At 46.9% G+C, this 15,878-nt stretch overlaps 1 protein-coding gene across 10 annotated transcripts in view; it reads right to left on the bottom strand.

Moving 5' to 3' along the window:
- The window catches only part of SEMA4A (semaphorin 4A), an 80,130-nt gene that overhangs the window by 13,144 nt on the left and 51,108 nt on the right, over positions 1–15,878 (bottom strand). For all 10 annotated transcript variants that reach the window (XM_081174554.1, XM_081174557.1, XM_081174555.1 and 7 more), the window contains 6 exons: positions 8,307–8,467; positions 6,594–6,656; positions 4,906–5,004; positions 3,497–3,608; positions 3,044–3,151; positions 2,676–2,806 (listed from right to left, as the gene is read on the bottom strand). In XM_081174554.1, coding sequence (XP_081030680.1) covers positions 2,676–2,806; positions 3,044–3,151; positions 3,497–3,608; positions 4,906–5,004; positions 6,594–6,656; positions 8,307–8,467 — 674 coding nt within the window. The remainder of the gene's footprint in view (positions 1–2,675; positions 2,807–3,043; positions 3,152–3,496; positions 3,609–4,905; positions 5,005–6,593; positions 6,657–8,306; positions 8,468–15,878) is intronic.

Consider the following 15,878-nt stretch of genomic DNA (forward strand, 5'->3'; position numbering starts at 1 on the left):
GAAAAGCAAGCATCACTAACAAACCAGGGAGACAATTTAACCACTTCCTCGCTTACTCACTGTTGGCCTGATAGCAGACCAATTGAAGGAGTAGACAGTGGTATCTCAGTTGCTGAACATCTCGGAAGCCGAACATTTTGGTTTCTGAATGGCGAAACCCAGAAGTAAATGCTTCCATTTTTGAACGCGCTTCAGAAGTCCAATGGCTTCCGCTGAGTTTTTTTCCCAATTTTCTTCATGGACTTTGCAGAGCGCCCTGTGCGCCTTGGTTTTCTAACATTTTGGAAGTCGAACAGTCTTCCGGAACGGATTATTATTATTACAGTGGTGCCTCGCAAGACGAAAAGAATTCGTTCCGCGATTCTTTTCGTATTGCGATGTTTTTCGTCTTGCGAAGCACGGTCCGTCGCAACTGCGCCTCTTCAAGCGGCTTTTAAAAAAAGCGCAAGACGTTGTCGTCTTGCGAAGCAAGCCCATAGGAAAATTCGTCTAGCGAAGCAACGCAAAAACGGAAAACCCTTTCATCTAGCGAGTTTTTCGTCTTGCGAGGCATTCGTCTTGCGGGGCACCACTGTATTAACCTCCCCTTCACCCTCAGGTCCCTAAGTAGCCCCTGAATTGTCTGATGGCTCTCTCGGGATAATCAGATTGCTGGTTGTCTGTATTAATCCTGTCAATGTTACTGTTTGCTTTGTTTTACTGTTTTATGCAATGTTGCACATTTTTCTCTTGATTTTGACCTTGTTTGTATAATGAAACCTGAATCACGATGTATTAAACAACAACAGGGGTAAAAGCATATGCTTAGTCCTCGCACTGAGGATGTGCAATGTGACTTTTCTTCCCATTTATTTAACTATTTATAATACACACTTGGAAAGTTGTTCATTGTGCCTGCGTGAGGTTTGCCACCTATGATCTGGAGCCAGGTCTCAGGTTCAGTCCCTAGCTGTTCCCTACATGGGTGCCCTGCTTCTGGGCTTCCCAGAGGAGTCTGGTTGACCACTGAGAGAAAAAGCAAGATGCTGGAGTTGGGATGTAAGAAAGCAGCGATTTCCCCTCCAAACTGCATTTTGTCACAATCAGCGCTGCTTCCATTCCACTGCAGTTCAGATTTCACCAACTACTATGTTATTCATCTTTCTGTCTGCTGTTTAGTGTAAGTTATGTAAATTGTGAAGTTACATTCATCGCAATGTAAAAGAGAAATGTTATAACAATGTTTAATAAGCCATTCATTATGTATTGTTTGTGTGCTTCAAAAAACCCAACAAAATTATGTGAACAAGTACAAATAGAATTCGCCTGACTGATTTCCATTCCGGGCCACAGACGGAAGCACAGATTGCAGCAATTTTCACTTCCTTTTCAATTTTCACCAGCGGTTTTTGATATCCCTATGCTAGAGTCATTAGATCAACCTTCCATAGCTTGCAACCCTACAAATGTTCACAGAATACAGTGGTACCTCGGGTTAAGAACTTAATTCGTTCCGGAGGTCCGTTCTTAACCTGAAACTGTTCTTAACCTGAAGCACCACTTTAGCTAATGGGGCCTCCTGCTGCCGCTGCACCGCCGCTGCACGATTTCTGTTCTCATCCTGAAGCAAAGTTCTTAACCCGAGGTACTACAGTATTTCTGGGTTAGCGGAGTCTGTAACCTGAAACGTCTGTAACCCGAGGTACCACTGTAATAAAATTGTAGAGTTGGAAGGGATTCAAAGGAACATGCTGCAATGCTGGAGTCACTGGCCCTAACTGTACAGCCAATGGACAGTGATAATGGCAGTAGTAGTACAACACCCCTAATTGCTTTTCCTATCTTTAATTCTGAATTTTAAATTGTTGCAACCTGCCCTTTGACCTGCTGGTGAAGGCTAATAAATGCAATGATGATGATGATGATGATGATGATGATGATGATGATGCTACTTTTACTACTACTACTACTACTACTAACATCTGGCGGGCATCAGTTTTGGGAAAGCAACCCTAGAAAGCCATCCTTTCTGATTTAGCAGAAGCTCCCCTTATGTTCTGGCCTCCAGTTAAGAGATTTCAGGAAGGATGGATAGGAGCAAGGGCATGAAAGCATCTGATATTCAGAGGGAGACTGAAGACAGAAGTCCTATGTAATTGCCACTGGCTGACCTAGCCTCTGTGAACTTGTCCATTTTTTTTTTAAATCCAAAACTAAAAACTATTTAAGCTACCAGCCATCAGTACATCTTGTGCCAGTGGATTCTCAAATTACACTTCGTCCTTTCATTTGTCTGCCCCAAATCTGCTTCTTATAATTCAAGCATTACGAGAGGGGAAGGGAAAATCATTGGCAGTCCACTATTGTCCAAAAGGGAATAAATCTCTATTATGTCTCCTTGCTCCAACCTACCAACCTTGGCCTTATTGTTGTCTTTTTTTGTAAAGGAAAATCCTTTCCAATATGTTAGCAAAATAATTAAAACTAAATTCTGGCTCCAGTTCCTTCTTGGGAAAGCCTCTTTTCCAATCCCAGATATGTGATGAATGAAGGCAAGGGATAGCCACTCTGCACATGCCCATGTGTTACTCCTTCAGACATTCAAGAGCTAAACTTTGCCACAGAAAATATGTTCCTGGGGCTGAGCCCAAGCAAGTCCCAGCTCAAAAGCTCCCTTGATTCTTGAGACGGCTCACCTTGCAGACACGAGCCACCCTGGAGACGGTCAGTTTCTCGAAGAAGTCAAACTCCTTAGCTGTTTCCCCAAAGAAAAAGTAGACCTTGTCGTCGACTGGGATGTTGAAGGAGGCCACAAAAGCTGCATCACCTGGAGAGGGAAGCCAGACATGAGATCCCCTTTGCCCTCCCAGTTCTTGACTCAGCTGGCGTGAATCCCCAGGCGAAAGCTTGTTGCCTAGGAGATGCATCTTCTCTGGGTACCAATCCATTAACTATCAGTTGCCTAGGCGACCAGGCCATGGTGGATGGTGGGAGTCACTGGATGCTAGTTGGGGGTTGGACTAAGACCCTTCCCCCTTCCCCAGTCCTCCGGTTGTGCTCTTACCATGCAGCCAGTTATCTGTCTTCAAAACAGTCCTGCTGCCCAGGGTGCGAGTGATGATGGCCTCGTTGCCTTGAAAGTTGTTCCTGGTACCCGTGTAAAGTTCGCCATCTGCAGAGTAAAGGCAGGAAACAAGATGATTCCTTCTCAGGAACAGTCCCTGTTTTCTGGAGTTCTGGTAATTCACTGCCAGTCAGTATGCTTTGCTAACTTTCCCACCCTTCAGCTCCCTCCCCAGGGCCCATAACAGTTAAATCTCAGAATGGGCATCTCCAGTGCACATCCCTGGGAAAGGCACCAGCATGGGTCCGGGCACAGCACAGGCCTCTATTGCCAGCTGGCGGGGGCTGATGGGAGTTGTAGTCCAAAACATCTGGATGGGGAAGGCTGGATTAGAGCCTTTAGTAATGTGTCATGGGGGACAGGCAATGATTTTGGGGTGTTACAAGGGCTCACCGACTACGATTGCTGTATTCTGATGTTGAGGGTCAAAGGGGCAAATGCCCTTCCCTTCCAGGAGGAGAGGTTTGCCGTTTACATCAGTCGCCAGGGTAAAATTCTCCAGGTCCTAGCAAGCCAGGGAAAGAAAAGGGGGAAAAGAAGGAAAAAAAGAATATATTGGAAAGCGTCCTTCAGAAAGCAAGCATCCCTATTTGCTGCACAATTTGGGAAATGTCATTTCTTCCTAATATAGTTTTGCATAATTCTTTTTGCATAATTATATCTACTGCATTTGGGGCATGGGTCTTATCTTCCTCTAGGACACTCTGGGTGCCTTATGCGTAACCCTTGCTTTGTTCTGATCCTCTAAACACCTTTGGAGGTTAGGTTAGGTCAAGTAGTAATGCTTGACTAGTTCACAAATGTTCAGTAAGCTTTTGTTTTGTTTTGTTTTTTCATTTGATTTTTTCATCATCTTCATCATCATCATTTATTATTTCTACCCCATCTATCTGGCTGGGTTTCTCCTGGCACTCTGGGTGGCTCCCAATAGAATATTAAAAGCACAATAAAACATCAAACATTAAAAACTTCCCTAAACAGGGCTGCCTTCAGATGTCTTCTAAAAGTCCAATAGTTGTTTATTTCCTTGACATCTGATGGGAGGGCATTCCACAGGGTAGGCACCACTACCGAGAAGGCCCTCTGCCTGGTTCCCTGTAACCTCACTTCTTGCAGCGAGGGAACCGCCAGAAGGCCCTTGGAGCTGGACCTCAGTGTCTGGGCAGAACGGTGGCGGTGGAGACGCTCCTTCAGGTATACTGAGCCGAGGCCGTGTAGGGCTTTAAAGGTCAGCACCAACATATATATATACTGCTTGGTTGTAGAAAACCTCAAAGTTTTGTGTCTGGATGAGGCTCTGTGTTTGGAAAATGGTGAGACTAAGCTCTGAGAATCAACCAAACATTTATTGTTCTCTCCATGCTGCAGATGGGGGAGTTGAGATGTGTGCAAAAACAGCTTGCCTAAGGTTCATCTAGCGACTTCATGGCAAAGATTCAAGATTCAAACCGGGGATCTCTGGTCTTTTGCCTCAGCCTCTTAGTTACTAGGCTGCTCCAGTTCAGGGATGGGCAGGTGGTACAAGGCATCCATTGGGTCTCTCGAGGCAGTTATAGGCATGCAGCATAGCAGTCTGGAAATCCAATGGGTGCTCTCCTGGAGATTAGATGCAACATCACAAAGTGTGGCACCCTGCAGATGTTGGACCACAAGTCCCATCAGCGCCATCCGGCATAGCCAGTGGTTGGGAATGATGGGAGCTGGAGTCCAACAACTGGCAGAGGGCACCACCTTGGCTACCCCTTGCTTAGTTGCTAGCCTGGTGGAGCCTGCCCCCTTCCCTCTCTGCCCCAGGAACTCACAACGTAAGTGCAGGTGGGGCTGAAAGCGTACGTCCCGCAGGCATAAAGGTGTGTGTCGTTCAGCTGCACCAGGACACGGATGAAATTGAAACATTCTGTCTGTGGAGATGAAGAGGGGAAATCAAGATTCAGCTGCCACTTAAATTTGCATCCCAGAGGAAGTTTCCACTGGGAGGTTGTTGAAACGCACAACTGTGTCCTACAGTGTACAGAATGCACACGAAAGCAGCCCCTTTTCCGCTTGCAAATTCGAATGGGTTTTTGAAGTGGTTGAGAGGTAACACCTGCATTATTTGTTTCCTTAAAACATGAAGCCTGCAGTTCCTCTGCATGGGAGGCTATGGGCCCTTCTTACAGCTGCTTTCGTGGGGTAACTCTCCCTCTTCCAATGAGTCTCACCTGGCTCAGGAGGCTGTGCAAAATAAGGGGCCATGACACAGAGGCACCATCCTGCTCTTCAAAATCTAGCAAAGCCCATCTGTTAGGATTGGGAGGCACTCCCGAAGAGTGCCTTTTGGTGGTGGCTCCCAACAGTTATGGCACGAATTACCTGCTCAGGTCTGACAGATTCAAGAGCTTTATATAGACCCCAAATTTCTATTTATCCAGACAAGTTTTGGCCTTTAGTTTCAAGTATGGGAGGCTCCTCCCCCCCCCACACTTCTCTCTCTCTCTCTCTCTCTCTCTCTCTCTCTCTCTCTCTCTTTCTCATGTTTAATCAGCTTACAGTCAAGACTGTCTGTTTGTTTTTCATTACTGCTCCTTGAGGGTCTCTCTTGTCCAAAGACAAGCTATAAATTCCCCAATAAGCAAATGAATAAACTATCCACCAGGGGGAGCGACACATGTGCATAATTCTGCTTTGACAAGTGCCCTGGGTGATTCGAAATACATCGGCAAGGATTTCTGATTCTCAACAGTTTAACAATGGCAGGAACAAAGACCCCCACCCACCCCTTAAATTATACTGTTGGTATGAAGAAAGGGGGGGCAGAGCAAGCAGACTAGGAATCTCTCTCTCTCTCTCTCTCTCTCTCTCTCTCTCTGTGTGTGTGTGTGTGTGTGTGTGTGTGTGTGTGTTTATGGACTGTGATTTCTATTCAGTTCTAGCACTCAAAACAAACTCATGGGCTCAAAATTCTCTTAACTATCAATGTTCATGGTTTGCACCTGGCACCAGTGGATCTGAGAGAGCAAGTAATCCCCTCATCCCCAAAAAAACAGACAACCCCCCACCCACCCAGAGTAGATCCCACAATCCTGAAGCCATTTTAGGGTGTGTTAAGCATACATCTGGACTGACTTGTTCCTCCCTCGCCTGGCCCCACAGAAAATACCAATTTGAGGGCACACTAGACATAGCACAGGAGACCTGCAAGCAGAACCACCCCTGGTTTTATGCTGCTGCTTCTTGCACAGCTGAGTTTCCTATATCTTACCCCCACCCCCACCCCATGGGTCAGGCAGCTGTTTTGGAGTGCAGATAGGGACCAAAACCAGCCAAATGCAGGAGGAAAGAGTTAAGCTCCCCCTTCGTCAGCACCATGGTCACCGGCCCTGATTCAACCCCCACTCCGCTCAGGGTCTGCTTTTATATTTGCTGCACGCAGACACACATACACACAAAGTTATAATTCCTAAGCAAGGAAATAAAGCTTCACACACAGAGAGACATAGACATATCTTACCTCATTGCTTTTCTTCTTGAAGACACACTCAACCTTTTTTGTGGCTGTGGGGCCCCACAGTATCTTATCACAGGAAAAGGGAAAGACTTTAGATAGTAGTAGTAGTAGTAGTAGTAGTAGTAGTAGTAGTAGTAGTAGTAATTCTCTGATTTTCTGATTTTTCCAGTCTAAAATTCAATTCTCCACATTTGCATACCCCTTTGCATTGTTTTTTTAAATGCCCTCGTGGAATTTGTCAGCATTCTAGGGCTGATAAGCAATATAGTACATTTTTTGCATGTTATTTCCCTTCCCCTCCCTGCCCCAATACATGCTTCTTTATGCCCACTTAGAGAAACGGCACCACAACATTTGGAAAAGTGCCAGTTGTGGCACATTTCTGCTATCCCCAGTCTGCCCCTTTTAAGATACTTGAGTCTTCCTAGTCCTCTATTATCTGTAAACGGAGAAGTCCTGTCCACAAATTGAGATAATGTTGTGGTTTTCACTGGGTGGCTTATTCCCGCCTTACAGCCACCTGGCCCCTGGACATTATTTTGGTTAAGGTGATCAGCTGGCTAGTTCTGCTGGTTAAACAGGACCTGGGTTGGCAACTTTTAAGAGAGGGCTGTTGTTATATAAACCTGTGGTCCTCAATGCTGTGGTTGAACCATCAGTGCAGAGAGCCTCCACCTCCATCGTTCAACCTGGACACTTTGGTGCTGCTCTGAGGGCCTTCTGGCGGTTCCCTCACTGCGAGAAGCAAAGCTACAGGGAACCAGGCAGAGGGCCTTCTCGGTAGTGGTGCCTGCCCTGTGGAATGCCCTCCCACCAGATGTCAAGGAGATAAATCATTATATGACCTTCCATAGACATCTGAAGACAGTTCTGTATCAGGAAGCTTTTAACATCTGATGTTTTGGTGGGTTCTTTTATATTCTATTGAAAGCAGCCCAGAGTGGCTGGGGAAACTCATTGAGATAGGCAGGGTACAAGTAATAATTTTTTTTTAACTCTACACAGTAAGCTCTTAACTTACATGCATTTAACTTGTGCGCATTCAGCTTTACAGGCTTGGCACAAAAAAAGGGGGAATTAAGAAGGTGGTGGCAAGGGGCAGGGCATCTGGGGTGGGAAAGAGTTTGGCAATCCCACCCACCATTGAACCCTATGTCTTGACTATACGCAGTTTTGCCTTTAGGCACAATCCCCCGGAACGCAACCCCCACATAAGATTCCTGTACTTGAGGTGTCCAGAAACCTGCCTGTAAGGAACCGAAACAGTTTAGCTAGACCTGGCTTGAACTGCTTCGTTTGTTTTTGACGTACTGTTCTGCTTTCACCTTTGCACTCTTTCCTCTTATTTTCTATCTGAGTCTAAAGAAATTCTAGGAAATTAGTTCTTGCCACTAAACTCAAAGAGCATTCTTCCCCCTCATGAGCCTAGGACCCTTTGGTTCATGATCTTATAACGGCAGGCTTTGATGGGCAAAAGTAAGTCACGCTGGTCTTGAGGAAATGAGAAGGGGAATTGGTGCCTAGCCCTGCTTCTCCTTGTATTTCTTTGGGATTCAAAGAAATCACCACCCCCTGGGGGTTGAGCTTTCTAGAGAGATGTGGTGGTAGCTATGTGAGACGGGGCAGAAGGCTTGTCATCACCAGAACACCATGTCAGACCCACCCCCCTCATTTTCCTCCAGCACATCTTATCTCAAATCCCCATTTCCCACTCACCTCACCCTTCAGCCTGATGGAGTCAGGGCTGCCGATGTCAAGTGCAAGGATAGCATCTCTGGCTCCCACATAGAGAGTTGCCCCGTCTTTGCTCAGGAGAAAAGTGTCGTAATTCTGAACCCCCTTTCGGTGGAATGAGAAAACTATTCGGCTGGAATCCCCTGAGGAAGGAGAAAAGATGGTTAGGTTCATTTATTTTTAGAACACCTCTTCAGAAATTATTGTGACCCCTAAAGTTATCTTTGTGGGGGGTGGGGCAGCATCATCCACCCATAGCCAGCCTTCTGGGGTAGACATGGCCAAAAGTTGGTGTGGTCACACAAACCACCTTCTGTCTTTCTCTCACACACACACATACACAGCACACACAACCCTTTTTCCCAGCTGAGCTGTGCAAATCAGTGAGGAGGGGAGGTCATAACCCCCCTCCCTGCTCATGAACTGATCAAGTGGAAGACTGGAAAGCAGGAGATTTGCATCTCCATCAGGGGACTGAGCTGGGTGGAGAGGGTCAAGCTTCTTTGTCACACACACACACACACACACACACACACACACACACACACACACCTGTTCTGTGTCTACTCTGGTGGCAGGGGCAGTAAAGAGGAAGGAGGGCTGGTTTAGCTGGTCTGCTTGACTTCATTCACTCTCAAAGTACAGACCACAGCCTGTACAGGTTGCACCCTCCCTGTGCAAAAAATGGAGATAATAATTGGCCTACCTTACAAGGGTGTCGGTAGGTTTACAATGATGAGAAGAGTTAAGTTTGAAAGCAGCAACAGCTAGGTATTCTTATTATTAAAAGTTTTGTCTTTGATAAAAGGTTGAGAATTTTCTAAGTCTGGATCTGTGACTATTTTTTTGGTGAGCAAGTGAAAAAATACTAGGGAGAAAAAGAAGAAACCAAATCTTGGCAGCCACGTGAGCCAGTGAAATGTGTTGATTAGAGTTGTCAGACTAAGAGCTCAAAAGCCTGGGTTCAAACCCCTTCTCAGCCATGAAGCTCACTGGGTGACCCTGACTTATCTCTCACCCTAGCCTACCTCACAGGGTTGTTGTGGGGATAAACTGGGAGGAAGAGAACCATATATGCCACCACGAGTCCCTAATGAGAAAAGCAGGATGTTCTTGTAGCCATAACCTGCTCCATGCCAATCCTTGCCTGCTGCAGCCATCCTGAGGCTGCTGAATGTGGAAATGGGGAAGCAAGGAAAGTGCAATGAATGCCCACACTTTTCATTCTAACAAGGAGGAAGTGAATGCAGTCAGGGCTGTCTTAAGCATATGCGGCGCCGGGGTGCAAAGATCCGCCCCCCCAGCCCAGGGCAACAAAGCAGCCCGAGACATCAGCGTCTGAACTGAGCAAATCCGGGCACCTCATTCACAGTACTGAGGAAAAGAACCACCAGTAATGTTTCCCTGTTCACCTAAAAACAATGCTTATATGTCAAGAAGAATTATGGGATATCCTCACTCAGGAAGAGCTCTGCAGCATCAGACTAAGAGCCCATCTAGTCAAGCATTCAGTTCCTACAGTGACCATCCCAGATGTTTATGGGAAGCCCTTGTGCAGGACATGAGCACCATAGCCCGCTCTCTGTCTTTCCCCAGTAACTCATATTCTGCCTGCATATACACCAAACATTTAAAGCACTTCTGAAGCACCCGCCCACGCAAAAAGAATCCTGTTAACTGTAGTTACACATCAGAGTGGCATTTTCAAGCATCCTTCAGTTCCCAGGGTTCTTGTAGTGCATGCGCACGTTAAATGTGCTTTGAAGTATGGTGTGCACACAGTCTCAGAAGCATGCTGCCTCTGGCACTGGAGATCATAGAATTGTGGAGTTGGAAGGGGCACCAAGAGTCATTTAGTCCAACCCTCTGCAGCGCAGGAATCTCAACTAAAGCATTCATGACAGATGGCCATCCAACCCCTGCTTAAAAACCTCCAAAGGACTTTTGTTTTCCTTGAATTCCTGGGCAGCGCCTGGCACTTCCCACCTGGAAATGCTTAAATCTAGTTCTGCATCACACACCAGATACTCTAGGAAGCCCACAACCATGACAAGACAGCCACCCCAGCAACTGGCATTCGGACAAACACAGAGGTTTCTAGGTAGCTGTTATAGCTAATAGCCACAACAGACCTTTCATGAACATGTCACACACATCGTCTAAGCTTGTAGCCATCATCACATCTTGTAGCAACAAATCTCATAGTTCAACTATGTACCACAGGGGCAGATATTGTGGTGCACCCCATATTATGTTGTTGGAGTACAATTCACATCAGCTCCTACCAGCCCCCCATATCCGATGGCTTGGGTTGGTGGGAGTTGTAGTTCAACAACATCTGGACTGTACAGGGTGAATAAATTTGTGCCTATGAATCTCCCACCATTGTGCTTCATTGGATGACTAGTGTTACGGAAGATGTGCAGTGACGGCGATCCCATCCCTGTGGCTGTTAATTGCCTACATTCATTAAATGCTACGCGAGGTATATTTACATTGCAAGCTTATGCATGTCTACGCAGAAGTGCACCCCGTGGTATTCAAGCGGACTTGCTCCCAAGCACACGGACAATCGCAAACCTCAGGCTACCAGCCTATTCACTGGTATATCCCGCTGAAGAATCCCACATGGGACTTGGGAGAGGACGGCACTGTGAAGTTGCAATGCGATACACACTTTACTTGGAAGTCACGAGGCTTCCTTTCTGAACAGGCAGCTCCGGGACTGCACTATACACAGATTGCAAAACAAAAAGGCTCCACAAATGCAAAACAAAAGGCACCCCCGAAATGCCTTTTTTTGCCCACCAACCTCTCAGCCACACGAGACCAGCCTGACCCCACTCATTCTCCTCTTTGCTGCCCCCCAAGAAGCCCCGACTTCCAGCATCCCTTCCTGCAGATGCCTCGCAAAGATTTCTCCATGCCCCGCTGTGAGGCTACCTAAGCCGGTATCTGCCACTGGGCCACTACCAAGTCCCGATAGTACTTTGCGGCCAGCAAGGCCGCCACCAGTGCCAAGACCCAGCCAGGGCAAACGCAGCAGAGTAAGGTGCCGGGAACTCCCACCGCCGGCCTCGCAGGGCGCCATTTCTGGAGGAGCATGGGGGGGGGAGGCCTCAGGGGGCCTGGGGCTCCCCTCTTCTCCCCTGGCCATCACCCGCTGCCATGGCCGCTTCTCCAGACTCCAGCTCTCGGGCCCCAGACTCCTGGCCTGGTGCCCCTGAGAGCCCGGCACCCTGGCGCCCCGCACCACTACGGCCTATGGGTAAGACGGCCATGAATGCAGTGAAATTAGATCATCACCCCAAACTCTTCAGTAGCTTAACAGGAAACTGAGTTTGAGTAAAATGTATGCTTGCAATCTTGACAGTCCCTTTTAAAGTAACATGTCCTGAATGAGATCCATTTCCTATAATTAACACCCTGCCTCCTGCCATCAGGAAATGGCTTGATAGTTAACCGAAACATGCTCATAAGGGCCCCATTAGGCTTCCTCCCTCCCTCAGGTCAAACCCCTCCTTTCTTTACTCAGCTCTTTTTCTGAAAACAAGTCTTTCTTTGTATGATGTCTGTTTGGAAAGAAGCTATCCCAGGTGAGAGTTGGGCAAATCTGTCAAAGTTTCCAATTCTTCCAATCTTAAATTTTCCTTTCAGGACTGGGCCACCCATGAAGAATGCTGAGGCCGTGCCCCCAAGAGCGTCTCACCCACCCCTGCCAGTGACAGAGAAGTGGTGGCAGCAGTGGTGGAAGCTTCCGGCAAGATATCGCCAGAACCTACCACTGCCACTTCACAGGCACTGCCATGTGACTCAGGTAAGGGAGGCAGCAAGGTGGCAGTAGCAGCACCTTCCCATTTCGCCTCAGGCAGCAAAACATGATGCGCCACCCTGTTTACTCTTCCACATTTCTACAGCAATTTGCAAATTTAAAAAAAAATATTCACAGAAGTTAATCAGCATTTTAGTGTGCATATCTCCTAATAAACACATTTTTGCAGTGTGGTCTAATGTACACACTTTTGCAAGCAAACTTCCCTCATACAATGCATTTTGTTTGTTATTTTCACCTGTATAGGCATTATGTGGACATAATACACCAGGGTGTGCCTTTTTGTACACATTACTTGGCTGGAGAACTATATTCCCCGGAGCCAGTGTGGTGAAGTGGTTAGATTGTTGGACTAAGGCACTAGGGTTCAAATCCCCACTCAGCCATGAAGCTTGCTGGGTGAACCTGGGCTGGTCACTCACTCTTAGTCTAACCTACCTCACAGGGCTCTTGTGAAGATAACATGGGGAGGAAGAGAACTATGTATGTCACACCTCGGAGGAAGGTAGGATATAAATGTAAAGAGAAAATAAATAGCAAAATTCGGCAAAGTGCGAATTTCAAAGGATGGCTGCCTTTCCGTTCACATCTCATTTCAGAAAGTTCAGATTAGGTCAGCTGGCCTTTAAATGTGAACGGAATTGAATTTTGCATCCATCTCTACCACAGTCACTGTGGGCCTCCTCCTCTGCACACAGGAAATGCTGCAACAGAATTTGTCTGCACCCGATGCACACACAGGGCAGGATTAACCACATGCCCCAATGGTGGTTGATGGGCTGTAGGCGGAAAGGCAGAGTCCAGGAATAGGTTCCTCCTTTTTTAGAGGGGGCCCTTTGCACCCACAGACAGGTTGGGAATTACCCATTTAACTTTGCAGAGCCATGGTGACCTGATGGAGAAGTGAGGGCAGGGCCAGCATCCTACTTCACTGCCCAAGCATTTCCATGTGCCAGCAGTAAGGACAAGATGCATTGACGTCACAATGCCAGCTCAGCTAGTTAGAGCATGGTGCTGATAAAGCCATGGTTGCATGTTCAATCCCTGTATGGGACAGATGCAAATCCCTGCATTGCAGGGGGTTGGACTAAATTATCCTCATGGTGCCTTCTGACTCTATGATTCTATGATAACTTATATGCTAAGTCCCCTACCCCCCAAAGGCAAAGATGGGCAAAATAGCTGCCCAGGAAATTTGGTTGGAGGTTTCCAACCTAGAATCTAGGAAGCAAATAAGTAAAGGGAGAGAGTGATTTATCAAGGGTAGGGATTAGGAAATGCAACGTTAGAACACTTGGACTTTGCGGCAGGAAAGGGGTATATAGAGAGAACATTGTTAACAGAATCTATGCGACTGTCCCCTCCCTACTTAGGCAGCCCCCACCCCAAACAGTAACATATCGCCGCAAGCTTTCTATGGCTTCCTGAACACTGGTGTCAGAGTCACATTTGCTTGGGATCAGCCCTATGCACAAGGACACAAAGACTTAGGAAGCCTACTTAGACAGAGATGGCTCATCTATCTCAGCATTGTCTATGGTGGATGGCAATGACTCTACAGAGTTTCAGGCAGGGCCTCTCCTAGTCCTACCCGGAACCTGGGACCTTCTGCTTGCAAGGGCTCTCCCACTGAGCTATTGTCCTTTCCCACAGGTTGTGTCAAGATCCAAATGAAAAGGACTATAACTCAGTGGTAGAGCATCTTTTCTATGTGCAGAAGGTTCGTCCCATGGCATTTCCAAGCAAGATGGGGGACGACAACCCCCATGTGCAACCCTGGGGGAGCTGCTGGTAGTTAGGGCAGACAATACTGAACCAGGTGAATTTATAGAAGTTCCTAGGTTCCTGTGGAAGCCACTGGGGCTACATTTGTGCCCTGGGGTCTCTAGCTGCCCATGCATCCGTTCGGGCCCTTAAGCCAATGAACACACCAACAAAACTTGCCAACATCTGGAGCAATATTCACTCTGAGCTGACACTGTCAGTACTTCTCTGAATGAAAGCCCACCACAACCTTAGAGGAAGGAAGTGGTGAGATGCAGTTCAGATTAGAATTAAAACACTGAGCTGGCCTGCAAGAGCAAGGGTAGGCAAACTTTTGGAGGCCCCAAGGGCTGCAGTGATCGGTTTAGGGACCAAGCACACCTAGGAGAATGCACCCCCTTCCAACATATAGAAACAGAAACTAAGAGCTCCCTCTTTGATTTAGCTTTTAGTTCTTTTCCTTGACTTTTCTAGCAATGGAGCAGACGGACCCCTTCTCCTTTCTGAGCAGAGCCAGTGAGATGACTCTGCTCAGCCTTCCAGTCCACCTGGATTCTGATTTAAGTTGGAGATGTCCTAAAATTAATTCCATAATTGGAGAAAAACAGTCCAATTTGCATTTCTCATTGCTCTGTGCTATAGTAACAAGTATGCACTGAGCCACCAAAACACTGCAAAGAAGCAAACCTGGTGTGACTGTGCATTTTTTGCATGTGTTTTATTGATGTGCACACATACACTCCTGTGGACTTGCATAAACTCCACACAAAATAGAATGTTAAGCACTTGTGCACACAATCCCATTGAGATTGCAACCTTGCAATATTTTCTTAAAGCCTACATGCACATCAGTAGCATGGCAAGGCAGTGAAGGGAAGCACAAATGGAGGGATGTAGCTCAGTGGCAGACCATCTGCCTTGAATGCAGAAGGTCACAGATTCAATCTCTGACGGCATCTCCAGGTAGGGCTGAGAAACACCCTTGCCTGAAACCCTGGGAATGTTGCTGCTAGTCAGTGTAGATGATACTGAGTTAGATGGAACAATGGTATGAGACAGCTTCTGCACAGGAACATTACAAGCTTCAGGTTTTTTTATTAAAATTAAAAGAACAAGGGGTAATTCCTGGGTATCCCTTCAGAAAGAGGAAATCTAGCAAGAAAATCAAGTGAGATTTTTGGGAGCATTCTTAAAATATGCATACAAGCACACGCATGTTGTTATGTGAGCAGGGCTATCAGTGCAGCAATATCCTGAGGCAACACCTGGATTTGACAGTGTGTCAATAGCCTGGCAATATGTTGCCATGGGAACTAAATTGCTAGCCAATTGTTTCTGGATACAGGACCATTCCTATTTTTAATGTTCTGAAGCAGCTCTTCTCCTGCCATCTGAAAAGCAAAGGATGTCATCCAGAGGTCTGTGCAAAGGGAAGACGGTCCAGACTGAGAATAGACACAGAGAGCAGAGTTTGGGGTTCTTAGGGTGCTGGCAGTCACCCTAAAGTCTTATATGAGAGCAGAAGACATTGGCTGGGTGCCTCCATCCCCTCCACACAACTGGTATATCTGTAAATGGCTCTCAAGAGTTATAAACTGGCAGCGAACCCCCAGCTGTCTCATTCCAAAGGGCACCAAGCCTGAGTGAGTGCAGCGCTACTGGAATTTAGGAAAATGGGAAGCTGTCTTATCCTGAGTCTGTCTGACCATTAGTCTATCTAGCTCAGCATGGCCTAAAATGACTGGCAGTGGCTCTCTGGGGTTTCAGGCAGCATTTTTCCCCTAGCAATTCTTGGAGATGCTGGGCATTGAAGATGGGACTTTCTGAATGCAGCGCAGATGCTCTACTCCTGAGCTGAAACTAGGAGCTTCTGCATGCAGTGCAGGTATTAGATGCTCAGCCCCAGAACTATGGGGTCCATCCCCTCAAAATAAAGTACGGTATGTTTCTAGTCCACG

Source organism: Podarcis bocagei, assembly GCF_964188305.1.
Source record: "Podarcis bocagei genome assembly, chromosome: 16".
NCBI lineage: Eukaryota > Metazoa > Chordata > Lepidosauria > Squamata > Lacertidae > Podarcis > Podarcis bocagei.